The 26,595-nt window shown below is 33.0% G+C and overlaps 1 protein-coding gene across 1 annotated transcript in view; it reads left to right on the top strand.

Annotated features, from left to right (window-relative positions):
• Nucleotides 1-4,760: 4,760 nt before the first annotated feature.
• LOC107437800 (uncharacterized) overlaps nt 4,761-26,595 on the top strand; it is a 34,577-nt gene continuing 12,742 nt past the window's right edge. The window contains exons 1-2 of the mRNA XM_016049901.3: nt 4,761-4,888; nt 9,252-12,696. Coding sequence (XP_015905387.2) covers nt 9,571-12,696 — 3,126 coding nt within the window. The 5' untranslated portion in view covers nt 4,761-4,888; nt 9,252-9,570. The remainder of the gene's footprint in view (nt 4,889-9,251; nt 12,697-26,595) is intronic.

The following is a 26,595-nucleotide window of genomic DNA, read 5'->3' as shown; positions in this document are numbered from 1 at the left end:
TTTCTATTTAGATAATGAATTTTTATAAAAGTTCTTAACGACAGAATAAACGTATTGCTGTTTTATATTAACTGTGTCATTTCGGAATCCATTCTTTACATAGTTGTTCATTTACTTTAGAGAACACGCGGAAAATTATATTTTTTCCTTTTGTTTTTCTATCAAAATATTTTCAAGTTGCAATCGCGCAAACTGGCATTTCGATAATAGTTTTAAATTCTTGTAAATTCACTGCAAAAACTGAGGAAAAACATTATAGAAAATAACAAATGTCTTAGAATATCTCGCAAAAAGAAATGCTCCACTATTAGTAAGAGATAGTAAGGCCGAACGCTCCGTTCTTGAAGTAAAAGTGCGAGCTTTGCACCAAAGTGGCGTCACTAGAGAAAATTGGAGGATTGGCGCGGCGAGAGCTACTTCAAAGGAGTGAATCAGCCCTTCTATTCTCTTTAGCCCTGCAAATTTGTAGCGGGGTGGCGTTAGTACGTAAGTACCGAATTTTTATTCCATAATTTTCTGAATCATATTACTTCAAACATTATAATATACAAGAAGTATACACAAACACATAATGTTAAACCATTTAATTTTTCCAAAAAAAGTATTTTGACAACAATTTTTATCAAAAAATTATTTACTAACAAATGTAAAATGAAGATTTCTTAGGAAAAAAAAAACGATTTTAAAAATTCTTTATATTGAAATGAAAACTTTCATATTGTTTCTTTTTTTATTCTTATAGTTCTTAATCCGACGTAAAAAACCATTCTGTAGAAAACTATCATCAAATAAGAAAAAGAAAATATTTAGAAGCAAATTTTTTATTATAAAAATCATAACACTCACCTGTTTTATAAATCCGCAGAATTCCAAATGAAATGTTCTTCGTTTGAAAATTTTATTTTTAAATAATATGTGCATAGATTATCTCTTCATTACTTTTAGATAACATACCACACATCAAAATTTTATAATTGTAAGATCTCGATATGAATTTGAATATGTAGCTTAAAAGCAGAATGGCTGAATTCTAGTTGAAATTATTCTTTCAAAACTAAAAAATGCTTACCAAGAAAACGATAAAAAATTATTAATAATCAGCACAAATGAAACTATTTCTAGTAGTTCGGATGATTCTTTATTGTTGTTTTCCGAATTATATAGATACAGAAATACTATATACTATTCTAATAAAGAAGTAGAATATTCTATAACTATTACAGTTCTGTAAGTTCTGAATTCACTTTATTCTTTGGAATGATGAAAGCAATGTTGACTTCACTTTAATTTGTAATGAATTGAAGACAGAAAAAATTATTTCACCGTAATATGCACATCTGTAACAGCAAGATAACATAAAATTGGAAGTTATGTTGTTGGTAATAGAAAGGTAAAAATTATTGAGAAATTGTTCTTCAAATGCTTGGCGTGTTCTGCTTCAATGTTTGGCATGTTCTGGTTAGTTTATTCAAATTCTTCAACCTTTTCCTTTGGGAAATTTTGTTTCTTATTTGCTGCTAAGAAAATGACGTCCGTCATGGCCAATGGTTATGATGGAATTAATGTCCAATATTTTTAGTCTCCCGCTAGAGGGCGTATTTGAGCGTTGCGATCGCGAATTTTACGTTTTTTTGTTTCTAAATAATGATTTTTATTGAAACTTGAAATGTTTTGATATAAATTGTTGTCAAAAAACTTCGTTTACAAAATTAAATTATGTAAAATTATGATGCTTTATGTCCTACTTTTTATTCATTTTAATTTTTGAAGAAATATGATTCTTAAAACTATAGAATGTAAAGTTTAAATGGGCCTTTCATGTTATATCATTAAATTTAGTAAAACTATTTCTTAGGCATTAGGTTTTAACTCTTCTAAGAATATACATATTTTTTTCTGTTTATTTACAAATATTTTTCTGATGTGTTTTGGATGTTCCTTCTTTAAAAAGAAGAAATACCATTTTGTTTCGTTTGCATTAGAAAGGATATCAAACAATTTTCTTCTCTAAATTTAATAAGCCACAATAAAGAAAGAACGTTGAAATGCTACACGCTGCACTAAAAACGTCTCTAGAGTAACTGAATGACTGTTGATATAGAAATCGCAGGTATTCGTCTCATACAACAATGCCACCTATAGTTCGTTGCGATCGCGAATTACTGAATTTTAAAATGGGAAAAATAAAAACAAACAAACAATATTTTGAAATTTTTTTTAAAAAAATTATCAGATACTTAAAATTATAATTTATCGATAGGAGAGGTAACATTAGAATTTTTAATTTTATTCAAATTTGGCATAATTTTAAGTTAAATATTGAGAAAATTACAAACAAGGAAAATAAAATCACAAAAATATATAAAAACATAAAATTTTTAAAAATCAACATTAAATCAATGAAATGGCAATTTATTTTAAAGTCTGCTTTTACAAGTCTCGCAGATAAAATTATGAAATTATAATTATGAAATTATAGAATTAACTAATGATTTTTATTTCAATTTGAAATATGTAAAATAACATAAAAATGAAATAAAACCCACTAGCACGGAGAATTAAAATGCCAATTAAAGGGATTTTTTTTTTTGAAACAAAGCATTGTTAACAAATCATATACTGGTAAAATAAAGGAAAATATTATAATTCACGAGCGCAACGACCTATAGGGGGCGTAGTTATTTGTGACGAATTCCTGCTAGCAGAGCAACAGGATTATCATTTGCACTGGAGATTTCTTCAGTGTAGCAATTGATTGCAAAATTGATTTTAGAATCTGGGTCATATGTTAGTTTAAATAATGAATTTTCTTCACTTGTGGATTAAAATTTATTTCGGTAACTTTTTTCAAAGGAATTTTTATACGGCCCAGTACCAAGTTACTCGGGACCCACGTGTGGGCCACGAGCAGGCCGAATACCGTGACTTCTTCTGTAGGGAAATATTTTATGGTCAGTAAATCTGTGTTTCACTCAAAAAAAGTTACATTTCTGGCAACTTCCTTCCAACACAATCTCTCAGATACGTAAATGTTGAATGTGTGTCGAACTATACTTATGAAACTAATTACCTGCTATCTACCCAATGTAGACCTCACAAAAGACTGGCGATCAGAAAAAGAATTTTAGTGTCAGTAGAGAAAGGAATCTCTTTTCTTAGGGACATCACCATAGGTCGGCGTCACTCACCCAGTCCTCAAAGGTCCACTCCTTCTCAGTTACGACATTATCAACTGCATATCAATGTGAACTAGCGGAGGTCCCCACCTTGGTTCCAAGAACAAGTGTACTAGTCTCACTAGTTCCGTTAAAAAAAGCGATAAATTTGTTTCAGCAATTAAGATTGGAGCAAGGGGTTTCATTGAGGAATCATTAGGTAAGAATATTTATTTTGCTTCAAATGAGAAAAAGGTTGTTTTTTCTTAACGTTCGTATTAAATGACATTATTATTATTGTTTTCTAGGATAGCGTAGCGAGAAAACTATTTCCCTTGGTCTTACACGAACATTCGTGTTATGCACTTTTGGCTTAACGAGGTTTGATCGTAATTTAATCTAGCATTAGTCTCCAATTAGGTACTTGCACTTCGAGAAGGAGAAGGTCAAACATACTCACATATGTGACTTATGACGTCAGAAAATGATCGTCAATAAATGAAATGGGTTGGAGGAAGTGTTTAGATTTTGGCAGTTTTTAGGGTGGTTTCTCTTATGACATTACATAATTGCGCATTTATGTAATTATGTTGCTGTCTTAGACTATTAAGGCAAGGTGTGGGATTGTTCCTGTTTTCCAGGGGAGCAATCTATGGACAAGAATTCAACTTCTCCCACACCCATACGTCGCATCCGTCTATAGGGCGAACCCTTTCATATATTCATTCATTCGTCCACATATCATAATTTTGACCTGCGCCAGAGAACTATCAATCTCCAATTCAGTACCCCCAGAGGTATTGATTTGTTATAGGGGCATGGAGGACTTTGTAACCCGACAGATTTAACGTGCACCAGCCATAATTTACTTCGACTGCCTGGCTTCGAACTTCCGTTCTCATGAACGTGAGTCCAGCCCCCTGCAAACCATATTTCCCCGGCCCATTTATGTAATTATACATATATCTTATTGCACGTAAACAATCCTCGACAACTCAACAGTTAATTAAAAAGTTTTTTCAATTTATCATTTAAGAACCGAATCAGTTTTCAATGCTATTTTCTCGTGGTTTCCAGCCTAAAGTTAAAGATGTTTCGTGTACCATTTTAATTTGTTCCTTTCTTTTAGAAATAAATCTTCATTTATAAATTATGTAAGGTGCCCTTTCCCAAAACAGCAACGATATTCATTAGATAATGAAATAAATAATAATTTATAATAATATTCGAATGTCACATCGAATATTCTTTAATCTTATGTAACATTAAAGATATTAGTAGATAGGGTTCAAGAGTCTAGCTTAAATTAGCGCGGCAGTATTTATTAGATTTCATCTGGTATTATTGTGTTACAGTCAAGCTGTAAAAGAAAATGTACCTCATCATCTTAAAGCATATTCGCATGTCAAAATGAACACTTTTATTTTCTCTTTTCTGGGAAAAACAATTTACAGAAAATTCAATTTTGTTTCATATTTTCCAATATATTTTTCTCACGAAACAGATGTTACAGGAATTCGCCAAAGCTGCTACAGAAATAATACTCATTATTTGCTCCAAATGAATTAAAATTGATTTATTCAACAGGCGGAATCTAAATTAAATGTTGAACGCCGTTGAGTATAAAAAGAAACGTAAAAAACTGAAATTAGAATGAACTAGTCTTCTTTCTGATAGTCCTGAGATCAGAGCTGTTCAGTTTTTACAAAAACAACGTTCGTTTCTCGTGGAAAGTAAGTATTGACTGTGCATTGAATTTTTTATGTAATACTAAGCCAAGTAGCACCTAATATTAGATAGCACCAGAAAGCCGTTAAAAGAAAAACACTACCTACGATACTAATTTAATATTTTTTTTAAGCTTTTATAGAAATTCATAAAGTGTACTTAAAAATTACTAAATTCTAAATATCTTTGAAGTTGAAGCGGTTCATTCTAGCTACCGACCCCGAACAATATGGCGATGTAAACAAACGCGAAGAAGTTGCAACTCAACAGTTGAAAAAAAGTTTCCCAGTTTTATATTGTTAGCGAACAGAATTTACTTCCACTAATACCTTCTTGCGTTTTCTGACATAAAATTGCATTAGCTAAAAATGATATTTTAAGTAATATTTTAATTTATCGTTTTCTTTCGTAAATAAATGTTTATTTATCAATACTATGGGATAGTCTTTCACAAAAAAGTGGCTCTGGACCAAAAATGATTAAATAGATGATCATTGTAAAAAAGTTCGATATAACATTATTTAATCTTATAAAATATATTAGAAGATAGCATTCAAGTGCGGCAATATTATATTGCATTTTTATAATGTTAGAAAATATTCTTTTGCTATCTGGGAAGTGAATACCCGTTCTACTTAAGAAGTCGTAAATAATCGATAAATCGGTATTCATTAAAAACTATGAAATCTATTTTGTATGGTTATGAGTCAGTCATTTAAAACTACACAGTTTTTAAGTTTTTTTTTAAAACTTTAATTTAATTACACTTTAAATTGAGGGAAACAGATTTGGGTGATACTAAAACAACTCTTTTATTGTTGACTGTACAAGATAACAAAGATATTTATCAAAACTCTTAAAACAGACAACTGTATATATTCTTTAACCACCTTTCAAAAGCTGTTGATTGCAGAATTGTATCGGTGTAATTGGTATGTATTGGTAAGGGCTGCAACTCAAAATTTGATTAGGAGGTGGCATTGTATGGATGGTGTTTTCTACACTAAGGAGCGCTGCAAGCTTTTAACTGGCAATTCTTCTTCCGGGTTATTGTTTTTGGTGTGAAGACATTTGGCTCACAACGTGTTATGAAACTCTTTATTTGTTACCTGATTTAATATTTGTGTTTAAAAGAAGAATCGTCTGTCATTTCAAGACATAAGAATTGTCATTTGAATGAAAGAATCGTTATAAAGCACTTCTTACCTTTGTTAACACTACTATACCAACTTCGAAACATAAACCTAAATTAATAGCTTGTGAAATGAATTTAATCTCGCTGCTCGAACAATATTCTAACACTTACGTTTGATGGTGAACGGCTTGAAACCAAGAACAAACAGTAATAAACAAGTAAAAAAAAGGCAAAATCATAACTGCCAAAAAAAGCGATTTCTTCCTAATTTTAGCAACCATGTCAACTTTTTAACAATACATATTTAAATAACTTAAACAAATTTTCACTTCAAACTCACCAGAAATACTTAATTTCATTAAAATCTTATGAAATACTGCAAATTTTGAGCTTCGAAATTATATAATCTATTTCTTTATTAAAAATAAAATTATCTGTTTGAAAATATCGCCTCGCAGAATTAGCTGTATACCTTCTAACCGGAAGTAGAGCAAATCAAGAGCACGAGATTGTTGTTGTTAACATATATATTGTAAACAACATCCCTTTAGTCACGTATCGAAATCTACTGTGGAATATGATATTTGACTATGCTACCTTTTTTCTATCAAAAGGTGCCTCTTTATGGAATCAAGTCTATGTGTCTTATATACTAGTGAATTGGTATTTAAAATTTATAGTGGTAGTTACGCCACAATACTGCCAAATGGAGTAAACAACCATCAACCTCTCCAATGGTAAAAGTTAAGTGAAAAGACATTTAGCATATTTACAATTCCCCTCCCCCTCCGTGTCTCCACCCCTTTGACAGATGAGTTCGGTCAAGAGGCCTCTTGTGTACACAGCTTTTTTATTTTTTATCTTATTTCACCGTTTACTTAAGGTTAAGGAATGACATTTTCTATTCACATGTAAACAAAAACAAATCTAGAGCTCCTTACCTTTAGGACTTCCGGTCCGAGACAGTTTACAGTTGCTTACTGCAGTTTATTACTGTGCGAGGTGATATTTTTAAACAGAAAATTTAGTTTTAAATGAAATAANCCTGCAGCGCCGCCAACAGTTGATACAAACATTCCCAATTGGTATGAGTAAAACTTTTTGAGCTACTCTTTTCAGAGAAATCGACTAAATTTTGCTATCTTTTATAGTTAGTGAGATATGAATTTTTAAAACCCCGGAGTTCTTTTATAGACACCCTGTATAATCTATTTCTTTATTAAAAATAAAATTATCTGTTTGAAAATATCGCCTCGCAGAATTAGCTGTATACTTTCTAACCGGAAGTAGAGCAAATCAAGAGCACGAGATTGTTGTTGTTAACATACATATTGAAAACAACATCCCTTTAGTCACGTATCGAAATATACTGTGGATTATGATATTTGACTATGGCTACCTTTATCTATCAAAAGGTACCTCATAATGGAATCAAGTTAACATGTCTTATATACTAGTGAATTGGTATTTAATATTTATAGTGGTAGTTACGCCACAATACTGCCAAATGGAGTAAACAATCATCAACCTCTCCAATGGTAAAAATTAAATGAAAAGACATTTAGCATATTTACAATTCCCCCCCCTCCGTGTCTCCACCCCTTTGACAGCTGAGTTCGGTCAAGAGGCCTCTTGTGTACACAGCTTTTTTATTTTATATTTTATTTCACCGTTTACTTAAGGTTAAGGAATGACATTTTCTATTCACATGTAAACAAAAACAAATCTAGAGCTCCTTACCTTTAGGACTTCCGGTCCGAGACAGTTTACAGTTGCTTACTGCAGTTTATTACTGTGCGAGGTGATATTTTTAAACAGAAAATTTAGTTTTAAATGAAATAAATAAATCATAGAATTTCTGAGCTCAAACATGCTGCATTTCATAAGATATTAATGATGTTAAGTAGTTCTGGTGAGTTTGAAGAGAAAATTTGTTTTAGTTATTTACAGATATATTGTTAAAAAAAGGCAACATGGTTGCTACATTTATAAAAAAAAAACTCGCTATTATGGCAGACCTGATTCAACTTCTTTTAACTAGTTTATTGTTATTTATTCTTGCTGCAAGCAATGTACCGTACATACGTTAGTTAGAGTATTTAGTTAGAGCAATGTGACAAAGTTTATTTTTTAAATTATCATTTACATTTAAATTTCGAAGTTTGTATATTGTTGACAAGGTACGATTCTAATGCGAATATTAAGTTTTTATTACTTCTCAAAAAACATGTTTACTATCTTTTCATCACTCATGTTTATAACTATGTAATCAGATGTACTGTCTTCACTGTAACACTATGAACACGTTGAGCTAAATAGTCTAAAAATGCATTTACCCGTAAATTGATGGTTGATCGCGTAAAGCTAATCACAGATGGCGCATGGGGTTGAAATTCGTCGTAAGACTTCCGGGTTGCATGTAAACAACCTTTACATCTACAGGTTGTAAAGAAAGATTTTGAGAGCGCTGATTGTATTTCTCGGCTGTTATGTCGTTTTGTAGCTCCTACTCATTTCTCCTTAATTTGTTTTCAAAATGCAAATCAATCCTGAAATTTTTACGTGCTTCCTTATTTGACCGCATTTGGTGCAGAGGTTTTTGCCCCGTCTCTGGTAGAGTTTTTGGTGGTTTCTCCGAAAGGTTTTTTTCAACACAAAGTCAATGGAAAAAAATTCCTTGCCTCCCAATGGACATATTGTACTTTTTTTTAAAAGTTCTTTTTGCGATAACATTTTTAGCTAAAATTCTTCTGATTATTTTAACAACGAAATCGCGCTCCTTTGAGTATATAATTGTTACTATAAAAATAATTGAACTAAAATGACTTATTTTTAAGAAACTCTCATTTAAAATATTCATTTACTCCATAATAAAAATTTTATTTCAAAAAGTGGAACTATTTTACTTTTTAAAAAAACAACGGCTCATAAATTGCCCTCCTTGATTTCTAACAATGCGTATTCTGACGTGCAATCGAAAAACCAACGTTTGCGACAAAAAATTCAAAATTGAGATTTTTATTTAGTTAGTATTTTTTATGATAAGTGACTTATTGCAAAATATAATAAAAAAAATCTACCTTAGCATTCATAACATTAGCGCTAGAAAGTAAATACTAGTAATCAAGCTACTTTTCTTAAAATCTACGATAAGGCACTTGCGTTGTTGTTTCAATGACATGACAGTGTTTTGACGTTTATAATTTATTAATAAAACTGTTTGTTTCTTTTAGTTTGGATTTTTTGTGAAGATTGGCCCTTGCAGTTTCTAAAGGAATCAGTTTATCTCCTTATCGTCAAGACTATTGGCATTCGTAATTTACAAAGTAGTCATTTTTGTCATAATAACTTAGTTTAAATTTTAGTGAGTACTGTTTGAGTTTTTATAAGTGATAATTACAATTTCCTTAGGAGCAGTTTCGCCCCTCCTCGTTGCCAATCGTAGATTCAAAGAAGCATTTTGGTTTTGCAAAATCAACTAACATTGACTTTCATTATTTAATAAAGAATTGATTTGCAGCCATAGCTGGCATATATAACAGCTACAATACCATGCCTAATAAAACTCGTTTTCTGAACTCCACCGCTCTTATGCGTTTAAAGAGAGAGGATGAACTTGAACGACTTGAGAGATTATCGGCTGAGTGCAGTGCAATGCAAAAAGGCATCAACATATCTGATTCATTTTCCGGGACAAGTTTTGGATTAGCTTTGTTATCCGTCGCAACAGTATTTCCAGTAGTGGGCGCCGTGTTGGGTGGCGTTTTGATCGGATCGGCCGTTGCCAAACGTTTACTTGGGAACACCATGGTTGAAAAAGGTTGCTCTGATATTCCTATGAAACAACTGGAGGCAAAGTTAAACAGAAAAATTCATGAGATCAATCGGAAGTTAGATCAGCAAACGGAAGTTTTAAAGGATATTTCTGAAAAAGTCAGCGAGACACTTTCCGAAGTAGAAGATATGAGGAAAGAAATGAAAGAAGGTTTTCTACTCACGATAACATTTATGAAAGAACTTGATGCCAGCCATCCCATTTCAGTTATCAAAACTGCGGCTGCGTCTGTTTCATTTAGTGACAATAATAAGGTGCAGGCTAACAGAGAGCAGTACACAAATATAATGATACAGGAAATAGCCGAAGGTTTTTTCTACAGTTATATAAAACCGCAAGGAGCTCTGTACGAGGCTTTGTTTTCGATCATTAACAGAAACAATGCTAAGCCGGAAAGTATTAACGATCAAAATGCTTATAATGCTTTATCTGCTCTGAGTTTCGGTACTCTGACTTATGTTTCTATTTTCCTTTCCCTAATTGATCAGTACACATATGTAGCGGAGTACTCCTATGAAGCACGTGATCTGGATAAATTTAACGAGAATCTCGATCGCCTCTTATTTTACTTCCCTTATTTTCAAGTCATAATCAACAAAAATTCGGAAGGTTTAATCGACAAAGTTATCGGTATTCTAAAATATGCAAAAGACAAGCACAATTTGGTGAATCTAAATTATGATTTGTACCAAAGCTTTCAGAGACAAATAGACACGCTGCTGCAGTTTAAAAAGAACGTTACGGAGATGACGCTACCAGTCCTTACTGTCACACCCGTTAATGATATCGATATCAATTTCAGCTCATATACAGACGGCCAACGTAGCACTACTGATTTTTTAGACTGGAAAAAGGGTTCTAAAGTAAGTTACGCTTTGCAATATGAAAAGGATGGTAAATTTTCCAAAGTAAGCAGTTGGGTTTCACAAGAGGTGATGAACCTCGCCAACCCTAAGATCGAGTTGAGAACAATGCATGAAACCAATCGACTCATTTTCCGGAAATTCGGCAACAATCCCCCCGAACTGATACGCATCGTTTCGGGTCAGAGTTTGAGCTTCAGAGACATCGACAGAGACTTGTACAACTTGGTATTTAAGAAATCATACGACGACGAAGAAATACTAGACCGCATGTTGACACTTATAAGATTTGGTGCTAATATGAAAGCGGAATTTGAGAACGAAAGAAACGTGATGCACGCAGCAGCTGAAGTGGGTCGAGTCGTTTTACTCCCAAAAATCATAGACCATTCTGATGAATCTATTGTGAATAAGAAGGATTCATTCGGTTTGACACCGCTTCATTTAGCAGCACAGAACAATAAAGCGGAGTTTCTGAAAGAGCTGATCGAACAAAATGCTGATGTCAATGCAAAGACAGATCAGTTCAATCTGACACCCCTTCATGTGGCAGTACGTTACCAGTGTGAGAAATGCGTCGATTATTTATTGTCCAGTAAAGGTATTAGACCTAATGATTCAGATAAGGGAGGAAAAACTCCACTGCACATTGCTGTCTCGGATAATTCACTGAGTCCAAAAATTGTTGAGAAATTAGCCAACGATCCCAAGGTAGACGTCAACGCGAAAGATAGTTTAGGGTTGACGCCTTTGCATACAGCAGTGCTCTTAAATTCCACAAAGAACTTTTTCAACCTTAAGCCGAGAAAAGACCTCGACCTCTGGGCAACAGATAACAATAACATGACAGCACTCCACTATGCAGCAATGAATGGGTTTATTGGACCACTTTCAGGCATTACCATAACAGATACAAAAGGCTTAAATGAGGCTGTTACAGACAGAGATTGGACCCCATTACATTTCGCTGCGTACTTCAAACATGAAGAAATCGTTTCCTTGCTGGTGCGTTCGCTAGAAACGAAAGACAAAATAAAGACAGACCTGCCAGATGCAGACTTGCAGACGCCCCTACACTTGGCTGCTGCAAGTGGTGCACAAGACGCCGTTAGAAATTTAATATTCCCCGGCCAAGCGAAAGTTTATAAGAAGACTGCCCAATGCTACACACCTCTTGATCTTGCTCTTCTTAATAGGCAAGAAGAAACGGTTAAAGAAATACTCACATGGGAACGGGAGTTTACTCAACAAATGGAAAATGGTTCATATGTAGCGGATCTAGATCCACTTGCTTGTGGAATAGCTAGCACTAAAAACATTCTGTGGGAATATTTGGTGGAACGTGAGCGTTGCGAGCGTCGTAAAGCCTACCCTTGGCGCTCCGCCGGTGATTGTGGGAAAAAGGAAAAGAGATCTCCTAGAGAAGAAGAAGAAAAAGATGGACACTTTTATTTTCAGAATTTCTCAAAAGAAAATGATTATCAAACGAAAGCAAAAATCTCAAATGATTCTTTCAAGTCCAATGAGGAATTGGGCATTAAAAAATATAATGTTTTCGAGAATGCAGATGTAAATGGTGCACTACTGCTGTTGGATTTGTTTATGCGAAAGTACAGAAATGAAAAATTCACCCCAGAATTGCAAAATTTAAGCTCTCCCTTCGACGAAAGAGTGCAAGCGCTGAAAATGACTGAAAAGTTAGAAAAAGTGCTCTCTGCAATAAGTTCTGAGAAGAATATGGAAGATTTAGATTTCTTAGATGTCCATTCGAAGTTATATAAAGCTATCACGAGTCGTGATGGGCGCCGAATCGTGAATATTTTATGTTCATTCATTGAAGAGTATTCATCCCTCACTCCTGATGAGGTCCAACAAGTTTTGACAGAAGTTACATTCGATGAACCTGAAACAATATTTCCAGAGAAACAGGCTAACTTGAAGCGCTTCATTGAACAATCCTGCTACAATAACAAACGTTTCTAAGAATCTCCTTTCAATACTTAAATAATATTTAATTTTAATATATTATTATACTCATTTAAATATATAATAAATTAATGAAATTTAAGCAATATCTCTGTATGATGTTATTGTAGTTATATATAAAGTTTTTGGTTGAGTTTGAAACAATATTTTGAAAACAGACAAACAAACGAACGAGCAAACAAACAAACAAACAAACAGACAAAATTAAATAAAGGTCGTTGCAAACGTAAAGGTATTTATCGAAGACTCTAGATATAATTGAAAACCTTTCTAAAAGTTCATTTCATTATTTTTAAAACATTTCATAGATTCAATATTTTAACATTCCATGACAATGAACGTTGATAAAAAATCCTTTTAATCTACAAACCATTTTCAATATTTAATAAATTCAATCATTTCAAAAAAGTTAAACAGATCATTCAGCACTGACTCTTGAAGACGTTCAAAAAGTTTTCACTGCAATTTCACCCATCTGAAATATCATTTAATATTTAAATGCTTCTGAGTTTAGTAAAAGAGTTGCTCTATTAGAGGCCTGAGAACTTCGTTTTAGGTACTACTAAATACTAAATGTTTGGTTATGTTAAGGGCTTTTTATTATATTATATTTCATTTATTTTATAATATTTTGATGATAAATTTATTTTGGTTTTTGGATGGTTCTAAAACAAAATAAACAGTACTGATCATTTTATTTTGTAACTCACATAATAATTCAAATTTAGGAAGCTCGCTTCTCAAATCTGAATAAGTTCATCAAATATTTAATCAAATAATTAACAATCAAATATTTAAGGCCCTTTTTTCAAAGGTTGGTCGTCGCATGAAATAATGCTTTCCTGCAAATAATGTTATAATGTAAGTTTTATAGCTGCTGTGACTTTGCAACAGTTGCTCATGATTTTTAGGTTAAGTTGAGCCTATCTCTATCCAGTTCCCTCTATGTTTATTTTGAAAATGGAGAAATGCCACTGTTTTCAGAAAACGAAAAGTGTTTGTTACTTAATTTTTTAATATTTAAAAACTTACTCCAATGCTGCATTATCTGGACTTCCAAAAGATTGCAAAAAATTAAAATAAGACATTGATTTTGATAATTTTAATCTCTGTGGAAAATTGGTGATTTTTAAAAAAGTTTAATAACTTTTGTAATATTTCAGTTATTTTCCGGTCTACAGCTCAAATAATTCGTCACAACAAGATGATTAGTATTGATTACAGGTATAGATTAAAATTATAGCATTCATTCACGTGTAAGGCACTTAAACTGTGCCTTTTATTTTCCTTTACAACAGAGAAACAACCTTTATACAAAATTTTAAATGGTCCAAGTGCCTTGAAACTTTCATCGATACTGCGATCATCATTAGAAAGTATGCGCAATACCTTATACCATAGGGCTTTATATCTTTTGTTAACCGAATTGCACAAAATTTTAAATAATAAACAATTGTGTTTGGGTTCAGTTAAAATCAATAAAGGCTGATATAATATGTTTTTAAGAATGTGTGCTTCTGTTTAAAAATTCGGTAGCGTTGAGATGATAGAAACTAAAACCTTACAATTCTAAAATGTTAACACGTGACCCGTTATTTAGTGAAATAAGTCTATTGGAAGTTAAAAAATCATTTAATTATTTATTAATTCTTGAGGATTTTAATGATAATTGTCTCACTTTGATGTTTGATTAAATTATAGCGTTAAAAACATCACCCAAATTGATTAACCTTTGCCAATATTTTAAATTATACCAACATTAAACCTTAAAAAGTCTTGGACTTATGCCACTTTTCAGATGAACTTATTTCACTTTCAAAAACTTATACAGCACATATGTTAAGAACTGATAAACTTAAGATTTGGTAAGCTTACGATTATATGTTACGATATGTTAAGAAATAGCAAGCGCTATAACAAGCTGATCAACTAAACCTACGATTTATTTAAATTTTTAGTATTTCTAGTCAAATCTTCGCGTGGAAGCAACAGAAGATTTTCGCATTGCAGCTGTGATTACGAAATTTTTATATGAAATTGGTTTGATTAGATAGTCATGAATCGAAAAATATAAGACTAGAGCCATAGAATATTGCAGTAATATGATTATTTTTAATCCAATACTATTCAAATCCTTGCATTTTTAAACGCCTTAATAATGACTTCATTAAAACACTCCATTCTTGTATTCACCATATATATCATTAAAGAAAAATAAAAGCTCCTTAAAAAAATAAAAGAAGACTGCCAAAATTTCAAAAAAGACCAAAGGAATGATAAAATTTCTGTCTTATATACTGATGATCGAACCTTATCGAAGGCCCTAACATCAAAACATTTTTCCAAATTACCGCTAATTTGTTCCCTAGGCAAAGTCTACTTTGATCAATACAAAGCCAACCTATTCACCAATACCACGGAACACTCAGTAATGAACCTTGTTGCAATGATATCGACCGCCTTGTGACATCATCCATACTCCGAACATACACTTTATCCAGCTGCTATGGATGAACTCAATTACAGGAGATCCCAAACTGGAAAGCTCCATAACATATCATCCCAATAGCATGCTTAGATCTTGCCAATAAATTATCGAGACAAAATTGTGGGATATCCTCAACTGCTGTCTCAATAATCGCTCCAATGGTCGAAAGTCACACTTTTTCTAAAACCTGGAAAAGACACTTCCAATCTAATGGATTTTAGCCTACTACCCTCACTTTTAAAAAATCTTTGAAAAAATAATTCAAAAGAGATTACTGGAGGACTTCCTATCCACCCAAGGTCTGCAAGAACCTCTCTTCGGTTAAACAATTAGTAAGAATCACCGAATTCGTCGCGAAAGTTCTTTTCAAGAGAGAGAGAGACGACCTCGACATAGTTAAAGCCTTTGATCGGGTATAGCACGAGGGCCTTATCTTCAAACACAACGAATTGAACATTCCATAAGACATCACTTTATGGATCGATTCAAGAACAGATATTTCAGAATCAAACTAAATAAAGATTTTTCCAAATAAATGCTGGTGTGCCACAGGGAGACATTCTAGGCCCCTCCCCCCAGCTATATATCATCTACACGTCCATTATAAGTTTCAAAACGAACATGAAACCATCGCCTTTCATGCAGACGGCACTGCACTGATCACAAGATCTATAAAGTTTTAATTAGCCTATTTAAGGTAACTCCTCAAACCTGTAAGATGGAGTCTTAGAACGTGAAGATCCGATGATTAGATCAAAAGTTATTCAGGGTGTTACGGTTTTTATTTTGTGTACTTTACGATACTAAACATTTGGATAGTACATCAAAAAGTTTAGCAAACGCATGCTTTGAAATTTAACTTCTATGTACTTCATTCTTAAAGAACATTCATTAACCCTTTTTCCCCATGAAAACTGTAATAAATGTTTTTTGAAAGAACTCGTGACAATTAAAACCTTCTGACATCCATTAGACAGCTTGACAGATGATGTCATTAAATTAAAACAAACATCGAAATGAATGGGACATTAAATAAGGTCAAAGATCTCAACTATTTTTTTTATACCACGACGGAAACCGAACTGTGCAATAATGAAACTAAAAAGGAATTTAAAACAACAGAAATATATTCCGCAATGTTGAAACAGAAGATTGGGGCATGGATCACATCAAGAGTTGTTTATCAGCAATTTTGAAACAGAAGATGGGGGCGTGGATCACATCAAGAGTTCTTAATTATGGGATAGATGATGGGGGCATGGATCACATTAAGAGTTCTTAATTATGGGATAGATGATGGGGGCATGGATCACATCAAGAGTTCTTTATCAGAAATTTTGAAGCCTAAGGGAGTACGGATCACATTAAGAGTTCTTTATTAGGAATTTTGGAACAGAAGATGGGGCACGGATCACATTAAGAGTTCTTTATCAGAAATTTTGGAGCAGAAGATAGAGCCACTGATCACATCAAGATTACTTTTTCTGAACCCATGGGATAGAAAAAAGTGAATGAATTACATCAAGAGTCGGCTATAAATTTTCAATATCTAAAATGAAGTTTAAATTATTTAAATAATGAGTATAATTTTTTTTCACAAACAGTGAGATTAATGTAATATGACTCAAAAAAAATAAAATTACAATTCATATGTCTTACGATATTTTCGTTACCTCCTAGTCCTTAAATTTAAACACATTCAAGAAACTCAAACGACATTTATTTGAATAGTTAAGGAAGTTTAAATACATTTCAAATAAGTATGGTTTAAAGTTTTGTAAGTTACGACTATTTCAAACAAAAGTGTTCGCTTAAACACTGATTTAAATTAAAATGTTACCAATATTTTATCTGTATATTAATATGCAGAGAGAAATAAGTATTTTGTTAATTTTTTCGATCTAGATCAGCTGCTTTCGGTTACAGAAGTTTAGAATAATCACCTCTCTTTCAGTAGAACATGGGCTTTATAAACAAAATATATAAAGACAATTGTGAATGTATTAATCAATGAGAGACTACTTTTATTTGTTGAAAATATTTAAGAAGATTAATACTGAATAATATTTTTCATAGTTTTATCATCTTAAATTTGGTTTTAAGTCAGACAATTTAATTCACAGTTTTGGAACTGAGTCTAGAATTTATGAATTTGTGAAATATATCTGTGTGTGTGTCCTGAAATTTTGACAGTGGCAGGACGGCGCAACTTTAGCTCTCCTTCCTAAAAATCGTTCAAATAGATCATTATCAGGAGAGACATTCTATATTAATAAGAGAAAATAGAACTTTCTAACTGGTTTAGAGCTAGCACTATTGATATAAATGAAACTGCCGACGATTTTAATGATAGCGCTAGTGATGTTTGTTTGCTTTGCTCTCATTCATCAACTAAGGAGTTTATTGCACGTTTTCAGATATTTAATTATATTTTATTAGTTATGTCAGGCAATATCTATGATCAACGTGAGCTTGATAGCATAGGTGGACTACGTCACCAAATTAGTATTCCTTAAGTCATTTGAAACTACATGATTATTTTTTTTATAATTATGCTTTTGAAACGTATTTCAAGAAAACTAAATAATTTTAAATCAACCGTAAGCTACTCCATTCAACAAGCAGTGGTCCTTCAAGCTCCGAGCAAACACGTAAGAGTTAGTTGATGGGCTGCAACTCGTCGGCCTGCATATGATCTATCTGATTAAAGTTTGGTGAAAATGCTGGTCATTTCATTGAGCTCTTGTCCAAGAGTTCGTGGGTTCGATCCCCGCCGGCCGAAGATTCCCCGAGTAGTAAATGGTGACTGATGCACGCTAAATCTGTCGAGTCCCAAAGTCCTCCATGTTCCCATAACAAATCAATACCTCTGGGGGTACTGATCCAAGAGTTTCCTTGTCTTCTGGATTGAGATCAAAATGACAAGGCTACTGAGTTGAACATTAGTAGTCGTAAACCCAAAATTGTGTTGGCTGTTCAGAGACGGATATAAGACAGAATACATTCGTTCACGGTGTATTGGTGAGACGAGAGCACACATTCTGTGTTTCTGAAACAAACGTACACATTATTCCAGAATGATGTCCCGAAACATTTGGCTTAGTCATAGTTTGTCGATTTGAACGAGCAGATCTGTTCAGGAGCCCAGTATAATTCCACCACAAAATACTGCCCCCACCTGCATGATGTTCTTCAGTGATGGTGTCTTGGTGTTCTCCTTCTGAAACTCCAATGTAAATCAGACTCCAAAGTATCGTCGGAAAAAAGCCACGGTGACGATGTTTATATTACAACTGCAGGCTAATCGCTAGAGAATTGCGACGAGCAGAGCAGGATGGCGAGCATTCGCCAAAAGTCTGTTGACTGTGGTACCCGTGGTTGCAGATATATTTCATTTTATAGCCGTCGTTGAACAGCAGACCCAATTTTTGGGTATACGACTACTCACGTTCAACTCTGTAGCCTTGTCATTTTGAACCCAATCCAGAAGACAAGGGAACTCCTGGATCAAGTAGTGGGAGAAATGCTGCCTTCGTGGAGGACGTTTTTGATGGAACTAACCCGCATTTGCGTAACATGGTAAGGAAAACCTCGAAAACAGGAAGAAGTTAACTGAAAATTGAAGCGACAGGGAGACGCTTCCCGTTCCGGAGTTGAATGGCTACTGAATGATATTGACATGAGCGCCGCTTCAAGGCATCATTTGACAATTCTTAACAGGTCAAGACATGGTACCGTTCTTCTCTCCAGATGGCGAGAGGTGCGATGGCGAATATTGGAATGAACACTCCAGTTCGGATATTCTAATGAGCGTTAAAATATCATTGCTTCTATGGAACAGCAAAAGGAACTTTATGGAACGAGCAGAATAATAGACCGCTCCATAATAATAATAAAAGTAGTAGCAATAAAAGTAACACTAAAAATCACTGTGCAGTCGAAACATTCCAAGCCTGAGGAAAGCGAGATGGGTGAAAAGCGTTGCCAAGTGTGGTAGACCGTTTTACTAAATTTCTCTTTCGCAATGTTTCGGACAATTTTGAAGCAAGTCTCGAAACTCTCTAATTAAAATTATCTAAGAAATCTTACTGAAAATTTCTCTAGCTAAAAAATATCTAGCGAGTAAAGTTAAGTATTAGGAACTCTAGTATCCTATAACCGGGGAGGTCAAACTGAAATAAAACCACGTCACGGTGAGATTTTACGAGATTTTAATTCTTTGATATTACTGGCAATAGCGACACAGAGCAACCGATGAAATGATTGAATGAAGATTTATTTTAATGTGTTTGTGAACAGATGGAGACTCGAATTGTTTATGAAATTAATTGCTTATGAAAAAATGTTGCCATAAATAAAACAAAAAAACTTTGAAATTTTGTTGTTTATCATGTAATAAATGATTATTGAACGAGTAAATGAGTTAATTTTAGCACTACGTCAATGTTTTTGTTGTTCTGCGAAAATTTGAATTGGTATAAGCTAGCTATGCGAAATAGTGCTCTGTAAATTTCAGTGAAAACGAACATTTTAAAATAAAAAAACGAAGAGCATACATGCTTTCTTATGTACAGTGAGCCAAAAATAAAATGGACCACCTTGAATAACTTTTTATGCAATGATCGCATCTTCACGATTAAGGACTCAATCTTAATGGTTCAAAGGGGTAACTTCATATAATCCAAGTAACAGACGATATTTTAAGTTACTAAATCAGACTCAAAAACGTACTTTCTCTGAATAAACATACCTCTTTTAGACGGATTCGGATTTTTAACCCCCAAAATATAGGGGGTAGCTGGAATCTGGCAAATAGGGTCCTCATAGTTTGGTCAAGAGAATGATCCGAGCTTTAGACCCCCTAATGTTACTTTTATTTTTTGCGTATTTCGCCACATCTCGAGAACTTTTTAGGCGAATTGAAAAATCTTTGCACACAATTATAAAATTCGTGCATCCAAAGGTAAATCAACGCGAAAAATTAAGTTTTAGTAAATATTTATTATTTTTTATTTAGTAATAGTCAAAAAAATTTTTAATTGCTAGGCATTCAATCTTTTTCATAATTTTAAAGTATCTAATTTTACAGGACAAAATACAAAATTTGTGCGAAATCGTTTGAGTAGTTCGTAAGAAATCGAATTTTAAAAATGTTATAGATTTGAAATTCTATTTCTCAGGAATTATTCAACCGATTTCTCTCCGATTTTGTATTTTGCAATGTTAAATTAGATATTTTAAAATTATATAAAAATTTATGTACCTTATAGTTCAAAAGTTTTACTACTTTTATTAAATAAAATTATAAAATAATATCATTAAAATAATAAAATATGTTATTAAATAATACTGTTTGTGGTGTAAATGAAAACAATAACTGGAGAACGAGATTTAACATTGAACTGTACAAGATTTATTCACATCCCGATATTATTAAATACATAAAAAAATAGAAAGAATTGGATGGCCCACGTGATTCGAGTGAGAGATGACAACAGAATAAAAAAGATATTGCTTTTCAGACCCACTGGAACAAGAAAGCTGGAAAAGCCGTGATTGAGATGAGCTGACTCGGAGGATTTCTCGCAATTAATGAAAAGAATTGGAGATCAAAGATAAATCGAAAGTCGTTATGGAGGAATCTTCAGAAGAAGGCACTGGCCCACATTGGGCTGTTTGGCCAATGATGATGTTGATTCTTAGTAAATAATTAAATATATCGTTTAAAAGATAGAAAAAACACTCCTTTACTACTGGTAGCAAATTTTAAAGGTATTGAACTTTCAGGATTGTCAAGACTTTCAGCACCGCCGAAGAATGCATGCTGTAAATTTGCGACACTTCCAATAGACGATGGGTATCGTATAAAAAAATAATATATGCACACATTGTATTTACTAAAATATTTGTTTATTTTTTTCCTCGACGATTCCAGCATGCAACATTTATTTTACAATTGGGTACTTGCACTTCAAGAAGAAGAAGAAGATCACGGATACTTACACATGTGACCTATGACGTCAGTGCCAGCTGATCGTTTATAAGCAAAATAAAGTATTAAAGTAAAACTAAGTTTCTCCGCATAAGTTAGAATGTTCATTAACGTTAAGTAATTAAATACAGTGCCGTTTCATGCATTGATTGAAATATAATTTTTTCTCATCTACGTTTTTTTATTAAGATATATTATTTGCTTATGTATTTTATTGTAATAATGATACATTTTTGCTTTGTGAAACCTGGCAACTTCGATGCATAAGTTTATGTTCCACATGTCTTCGTGTCTGTCATTGTGTTTTAGAATTTAGTGAAAAAATCTTTGTGTGAGAATATAAAATGTGTCACTTAAGAGAATTGATGTTTGGTGGGCTTGGTTTATTCGAAATAGAATGGATAGAACAGTTGCTAACATAAACAAATACCTTGTTTCAACAACTGATCAGGATCAAGATACCCACATTACGTCACTAGCAGGCATCCCATTGACAAAATAAATGCATTTAATTTATTTTAAAAGTGGATGCAACACATATAATTTAAACCAATCATTGATGAAACAATTACTACGATCTTTGTCACATTCGAGAAAAATTTAACAAACGGCGATAAATGATTCACTAGGAAATTTTAAAGACTTTAATTTCATTTCAGTTTTAGGAATTACGTTGGACAGTTTGGACACGTAGATATACGTTACAAAATATATTTTATTAGATAAAAATTAATCTGTTTCCTTAAACTTTTCCCACTTCTTACCCTTTCGCCATCCTGTATTTTGGAAATCAAATAGGTGGCATAAAAGTTGCGTTTAACACTTTATTATGGAAAAATTAACAACTGGTACAAAAATGTGTGATTTGTGAGTATAAAATTAAATATATTTGTGAATAGATTCATTGAAAATATTTTCTTTTCTTTTAATAATATAGAAAAATAAACTTTTTCTCTTCACGCTAGTTAACAAGCAAGTCTCTCTTCCATGTCCGTCCTGGGCCACTCTTATCCACTTAGTTCCGCTTTGCACAGATCTAGGCGCCTAGAGCCATGGTTGTTGTTGTCGTCGTCTGTCATTAAGGCAGAGGGGGTGCGATTGTTCTTGTTTTTCCGTGGCACCATCTAGGGCCAATAATTCGACTATACTGCACCCATACGTCATTGCCGTTCATAGAATGGACCCATTCATGCACCCATTCATTTGTACACTGATCGTATTTTTGATCTGAACCAGAGAACGATCCATCTTCAATTCAGTACCCATTCAGAGGTATTGAATTGTTTTGGGAACATGGAGGACTTTGTTACTCGACAGATTTAATATGCACCAATCACCATTTACTACACTTCGTTCTGCTGGATTCGAACTCCCGTTCTCACAAACGTGAGTGGAGCCTTTTACTAATCAAGTGTCGGCTTTTCCCACTTTCGTTTTTGAGCGATGTTACAGCAAGACTAACTCGTTTTAAGCGCATGTTCATCTCTTTCTTCTCATAAATGGGTGATAATTTCGCCTTTATTTGTAGAGCGTTATTTGAAATAATATTAGACCAGAAAATTTTTAAAATAATTTTGAAACATTTGTTCTAGAATTTTTCTAGTTTTCTATTTCACTTTTGGAGAGGTTACAACATTCAGCACCTTTTAGAAGTGGACAGCAGCTTTAAAAACATTTATTTCGTGGTTATATTTGAAGCTCTCCAAAATTTTTGGTCAGCTTCTGAAACAGATCCTAGATTTTATGATTTTTTAATTTATATCATCGTTGCTACCATCTTCTTTAATTACTATTGCTCCAAGGTATGGGAAAGAATCAAACTTCTTCGGAATTTATTTTCATTTTATTATTAGATTTTGCATTTATTCAAAATGGCTTTTGTTTTTATTCTTATTAATTTGTAGACCAATTTGATTTGCATATTTATTACATTTTTTTTCACTGTTCTTTTCAAGATAGATGAAAGGAGGTTATCTGCAGAATCAAGATTCTATAGGAGTGTTAAAATTCATATTAAGAAGGTTAAATTTGCTTTTTAATGCAATACAATTGTGAAGGTTTTTTGAGAGTAAAAAAAAAATTGCTTTAAAATAATTGAATCAATTATTATTAATTGCATTCTTATGAATTCCAGTTGAGATTTTACTATGTTTACCATATGGTTCGAAAAAAAAATCATCAAAACTTATAATAAAACAATAATTATAAAATATATCTATAAAAATCTTCATGTGTCTCTTTTTTTACAGAATAAGGCATATTTTTTTATTTGTATCCTTATTCAAATGTATCAATTCGTAATGTAATGAGTATATCGTACAGACCGATCTTAATATATATTTTTAGAATCCTTCATGAAGACAAAAAACACAATTAGTATATAACAGTAAAAAAAATCCTATAGAAATCTGACAAATAACAGTACAGGAAAGCAGGCGTAATAAATAGCTAAATTGGTTTGATTGTCGGAAGAAATAGAGAGGATCTGAAAAAACATCAAGTTTGAACTTCCAACGAAACCTGTTTTAATGTTTATTACATTCGCCTTCCTCTACTGAAATTTGCCATATTTTTGAATAATAATTGCTTTAATACAATTTTGTTCCTTTCCATGTGTTGATTTCTTGTTTTCATTTTTGATAAGGATTCTAAAAGTAAATTTAGGGAATGTATAATTGAATTCATTCTGATATCATTTTTAATTATTAAAAACGTTTCTATTTATGACTAACGATTTAACAATGAATATTTTTCTTTATAAATTATTCTATATTATGAATAACAAATAATATTACCTCTCAAAAGTATCAAAAGATTTTTTTATTATTTTCATATCAGAAGACTTCCTTCACCTTCATTCTTCTTTTTTTACTTAAACGTTGATACATTTTTTTAAGAAATATTATTTTTATAAAAGGTATAATTATTTTAATCTTATATGACACCAATAGAGTAATATGTTGATAGTAATAAAATAAACTATTACCAAGATTTTAAAAAAAATACATAATTGTACTTAAAACTTACAAATAATATGGAATATATACATAAAAAATGTGTTTAGTTCTTAATCAAAAATGGATTTTTTAGCTCGTCAAATTTCAACTCTGTACGTAGTTGCATTTCTGCTGCCTGCAGTTTAGAGTTGGGCAAAACGAATCACCAAAATGATTCGAATCAATAGAATAAGTTAACTTTAGTAATTCGAACTGATTCGAAACACTTGTTGAGTTGAATCACTGTTTTGAAGCACCACTGACTCGAATCCCTTACTGATTCGAATTTACTTATTGATTCGAATTACCATTAGTAGATTTTTATAGATAGTTAAATACCTTTAAATATATAGTTCACAATTACTATTTTAATTATTGAAACGTTAGTGCTAAAATTTGAAAGAAATTAAATTTTAAGATCGAGATTCAAATATGTGGTTTATGAATTCTACTTTATTTAATGAAATGTTAGTGTAGAGAATCCAAATAAATTAAATCAGTTTAAGAACAATAAATAAATGATCCCAAGAAACTGAAGCTGTTTGATTCTACTTGATTCAAAACTCCATTCGGTTCAAACATAAATAAATAACAAATATCAGTCGACATGATAAAAATGCTTGAAAAATAGGCGCCCAATTTCAAGACTTGCTAAACGTGAATACGAAGAAACAAGAGTGATTTGAAATAAAAATTTAAAGTTGTCAACGAAGACTGGAAAAAAGGTGAAAAACGAAACTGGAAAAACTGCAGTGACCGAGAGGGACAAATCAGAGTGGTAAAATGCATTTCCACGCACTTAGGAGAAGTCTTCGGATCATCCTCAGGGATATATCCCAGACCGTCGCCAATAGCCCATTGTGCAGCTCTAGTGCGACGTAAATTAACTACAACTACAGCACTTAGGAGAAGTTGTTTTTCCATTTTTCGTTGGCAACTTGACGTTTTTATTTCAAATTACTTTTGTTTCTTCGAATTCACGTCTGGTAAGTCTTGAAAATGACTTAGAAGAGCTTGAAGCATGTCGGCTGTTATTTGCTATTTATATGTTTTTAAAGGCATGAAGTTTTTATTCATGTAAAGTTTACGAGCAGTTTTGGACTAGACAAGAGAGTGACCTTTAGGTAATTTTAAAATTTTTAAGGAAATCGTTAATGAGTTATGAGTATAAAAAAGAACTTTTTATCTCAAGTCAGTCTTGGATATGATACTTAGAGAATCATCCATATAACAGTTTAAAATTATAGCTTAGCCACAAGTGTAATGGCGAAAGAATTGTTAAAACACATTCACTTAATAGGGTTTTTAATACATTTTTTCTCCAAGATTTAAAATATGAAAATCAATACCTTTTTCTAATTTTATGCAAATTTTTATGTTCTGTGTCAAGGAAAGTCAGGACAGTGTGGGTAATATACGGTCCTGCACTGTCCTGTTGGAACGTAGCGTTATGCAGGCCTCGGCAGAGATAAGGCAGAGCAACTGACCCTCACAAATCAGAAATGTAACAGCTGCTGTTCAAATTGCCGGCAATGCGAACAAGAGGTGATCGAGACGTGTATCCAATGGCACCCCATACCATTACTCCAAGGTGATGGGCCAGTACGACGATGTCGAATGCAAGCTGCCAGTGGACTTTCTCCCCGATGTCGCCAAACACGGATGCAGACGTCATGATGTTGTATACAGATCCTGGATTCGTCTGAAAAGAAGACGTCATGCCATTCTTGCGTCCATGTTCGTCGTTGATCACACCATTGGAGACGCTCCTGCCTGTGATCAGCGTCAAGGGCAGCCAAAGTCATGGTCGCCATGCTGACATTTCATGCTGCTGCAAACGTCGTGGAACTATTCGTGCAGATACTTGTTGTCTTGCAAATGACCCCATATGTTGACTAAGGGTTCGTGACGTAGCTCTACGATCCCTTAAGTCCATGTGCTTCTCGGCTGTTACTCATGGGGGATTTCTGAGACCCTGCACGTTGTTACATATGACCGTCATGAACCCATCGATTCCATATTCTGCTAACAGTCATGGGATCTCGACCAACGCGAGCAGCAATACTTCTGTATGATAAACCGCAATCCCGGTAGGCTACAATTCGACCTCGATCAAACTCAGACACGTGCTGGTAGGCATTTCTCCTTCTTACACGAGGTATAACAGAAACATTTTTACCCAAGAACAACGCTCAAATTCAATTTCTGTATCAGAAGCTAACAGTCAAATATCTTCTTTTATATACATTGTAGGTGTCGCTATCATCGCCTGACTTGCACGAATACGCTGATAAGCTAATCATTTCTATACCACAATACCACAGCGTGCCTTATCCGTCCTGCAAATTTCACGTTCGTGATGTGTCACCTTCCTGGTGTAGCAATTTTAATGGCCTGTAGTATATATATATATATAT

Source organism: Parasteatoda tepidariorum, chromosome 9, assembly GCF_043381705.1.
Source record: "Parasteatoda tepidariorum isolate YZ-2023 chromosome 9, CAS_Ptep_4.0, whole genome shotgun sequence".
In the NCBI taxonomy this organism is placed as follows: domain Eukaryota; kingdom Metazoa; phylum Arthropoda; class Arachnida; order Araneae; family Theridiidae; genus Parasteatoda; species Parasteatoda tepidariorum.
This window is presented reverse-complemented; position numbering and strand designations above follow the sequence as displayed.